This window comes from Lucilia cuprina, unplaced genomic scaffold, assembly GCF_022045245.1.
Source record: "Lucilia cuprina isolate Lc7/37 unplaced genomic scaffold, ASM2204524v1 Scaffold_8382, whole genome shotgun sequence".
Lineage (NCBI taxonomy): Eukaryota > Metazoa > Arthropoda > Insecta > Diptera > Calliphoridae > Lucilia > Lucilia cuprina.
Genome location: NW_025813320.1, coordinates 1 through 2,401, shown reverse-complemented (window position 1 = coordinate 2,401; position 2,401 = coordinate 1). Strand labels below are relative to the sequence as shown.

Genomic DNA, 2,401 nt, shown 5'->3' with positions numbered 1-2,401 from the left:
AAGCTTTCTTCACATCTAAAACATTCCACAAAGCTAAGGCTTTTCCACTAAAAAGCTTTATTCACAACAAAAGTTTCTATCACCCAAAAATTTTTTATTTAATTTCCTCCTCCTTTTCTCCTTTTACAGTTCATTACCTTTGTTGGCTTATTAGCCTTGTCCGGTTCCTGCATGGCTGGCGTTACCACCTATGCCTACAATCCCTTTGTCAGAACCTATGCTGCTGCTGCTCCCACTGCCTACGTTAAGTCAGCTCCCATAGTTGCTGCTGCTCCCGTTGTTAAGTCATATGCTGTGCCCGTTGTTAAGGCCGAAGAAATCGATCCTCATCCTCAATACCAATTCTCCTATGGCGTACACGACTCTGTGACTGGTGATATCAAGAATCAAGTTGAAGCTCGTGATGGTGGCAATGTTGCTGGCTCATACAGTGTACTCGATGCTGATGGTTATAAGCGTACCGTTACCTATACTGCTGATGATGTCAATGGTTTCAATGCTGTTGTTCAACGTGATCCCGTCGTTGCTGCCGCTCCTGTAGTACATGCTGCTCCCGTTGTTCATGCTGCCCCTGTAGTGAAAACCTATGCTGCTGCTCCTGTTGTACACGCCGCCCCTGTTGTTAAGACCTTCGCTGCTGCTCCCGTTGTTCAAGCCGCCCCCGTTGTAAAAGCTTATGCTGCTACTCCTGTAGTACATGCTGCCCCTGTTGTTAAGACTTTTGCTGCTGCTCCTGTTGTTCAAGCCGCTCCCGTTGTAAAAACCTATGCTGCTGCTCCTGTTGTTAAGACTTTCGCTGCTGCTGCTCCAGTTGTTCAAGCCGCCCCAGTTGTGAAGACCTACGCTGCTGCTCCCGTTGTTCAAGCCACCCCTGTTGTGAAGACCTACACTGCTGCTCCCGTAGTCCATGCTGCCCCTGTCTTCAAATCATATGCTGCTGTCCCTGTTGTTCAAACTGCTCCCGTTTTAAAATCATTCTCGACTGTTCCATTTGCTCGTTCTTCATTCTTGGCTTCTGCTCCTGTTCAACAAATTCATTCCTATTTCAGTTCTCCCGCCGTAGCTGTGCAAGAACAACAACATCAATCGCAACAACCACAAGAAGTACAACAAGATGTTACTGAAGTTCAAGCTCAAGAACAAGAACCTCAACAATTCGCTGCTCCTCAACAGCCAGAAAATGAACCCACCCCTGTAGAATACCCCGAACAACAACAACAGCAAGAACAAGAGCAACAACAACAGCAAGAACAAGTGCCACAAGAACAATCCCAAATGGAGGAACAACAACAAATGGAAGAACAACCCCAAATGGAGCAACAACAGCCACAAACTGAAGAAGAAGAACAACAGCAATACTTCCAAGAACAACAACAACATTTTGAAGATCAACAACAATTACTTGCCCAACAACAACAACAATTCGCCGCTCAACAGCAAGAAGTCCTTCAACAACAACAGAAATTGATTGAACAGCAACAACAATACTTCCAACAGCAACAACAACAACAACGTTTCCCTCCCTACCCACAATACGAAGTTCCCCAAAACCAATTGAACCATCCCCAACAAGCTCACGACAACGACTCCGAAGTTGTTGAAGCCCGTTCTGCTGTACCTGAAAAACAACAAGAAGAACCCGCCAACCAACAACAACAAGAAGACGCTACTAACGCCTCCACCACTGTTGCTCCAGCTCCCGTCAACGAAGAACCCAAAGAGTCCTCCGATGACATGACTAAGTCAGCCTAAGTTCCTAGTTTGCGTTTTAATTTCAAATGCAAACTAATGCCTGAATATGATTGCCGTTTTTTGTTTAGTTATTTTTAGGTATTTAAAATCATTTATTCCATTTTTATAACCCTTTGGATCATTAGTTGTTAATACGAATAAAAAAATATATATTTTTCTTAAAAAAAAATTGAACAACATTATTTATTTTTTAATAATTCTCAGTAGATAATTTATTATCTACATTTAAATTTAATTTTTTCATATAAATCTCATTCAAGGTCAGTTTATAATTTAGTTTTTTTCTGTAAAACATAATGCCTGAAAGCATTCATTCTCTGGAGATTCATTTACTTAATACTCGTTACAACCAACCAATGCAATTTAAAATCAACCATGCATTAGACTTAATGCTTCCTTCCATAAGCTTTTCTACATATATACACACATACATTTATACATACATTGTCCTTTACAACAACAAATTCTAACATTTGACCTTATGACAAATTCTTTTTTAATTGTTTTTTCTTTGTTTGTCTGTATAAAGGCCTAACAGGGTCTAAATGAATGAATATATGAGCAGAAAACTACAAATTTTTTTGCTTAGAATTTAAGAATGTTTAATATTGTAAGGGTTCTTTTTCAGACACTAAATCACTTTCTACTG

General features: G+C 40.4%; 1 protein-coding gene across 2 annotated transcripts; it reads left to right on the top strand.

The window, feature by feature from the left end:
* Positions 1-129: 129 nt before the first annotated feature.
* LOC111686824 (RNA polymerase II degradation factor 1-like) lies at positions 130-1,921 on the top strand. 2 transcript variants are annotated; one of them, XM_046956145.1, is made up of 2 exons: positions 130-767; positions 798-1,921. In XM_046956145.1, exons 1-2 carry the CDS (start codon positions 172-174, stop codon positions 1,750-1,752), a joined length of 1,551 nt encoding a protein of 516 aa, XP_046812101.1. In that variant the 5' UTR covers positions 130-171; the 3' UTR covers positions 1,753-1,921. The 2 variants fall into 2 exon arrangements, with proteins under 2 accessions (XP_046812101.1, XP_046812100.1); XM_046956144.1 differs by having other exon boundaries at positions 130-1,921.
* Positions 1,922-2,401: the final 480 nt, after the last annotated feature.

Bases quoted from the DNA above. Each gene is read 5' to 3' on its own strand.
- LOC111686824 (XM_046956144.1), top strand. From the start codon at position 172: ATGGCTGGCGTTACCACCTATGCCTACAATCCCTTTGTCAGAACCTAT.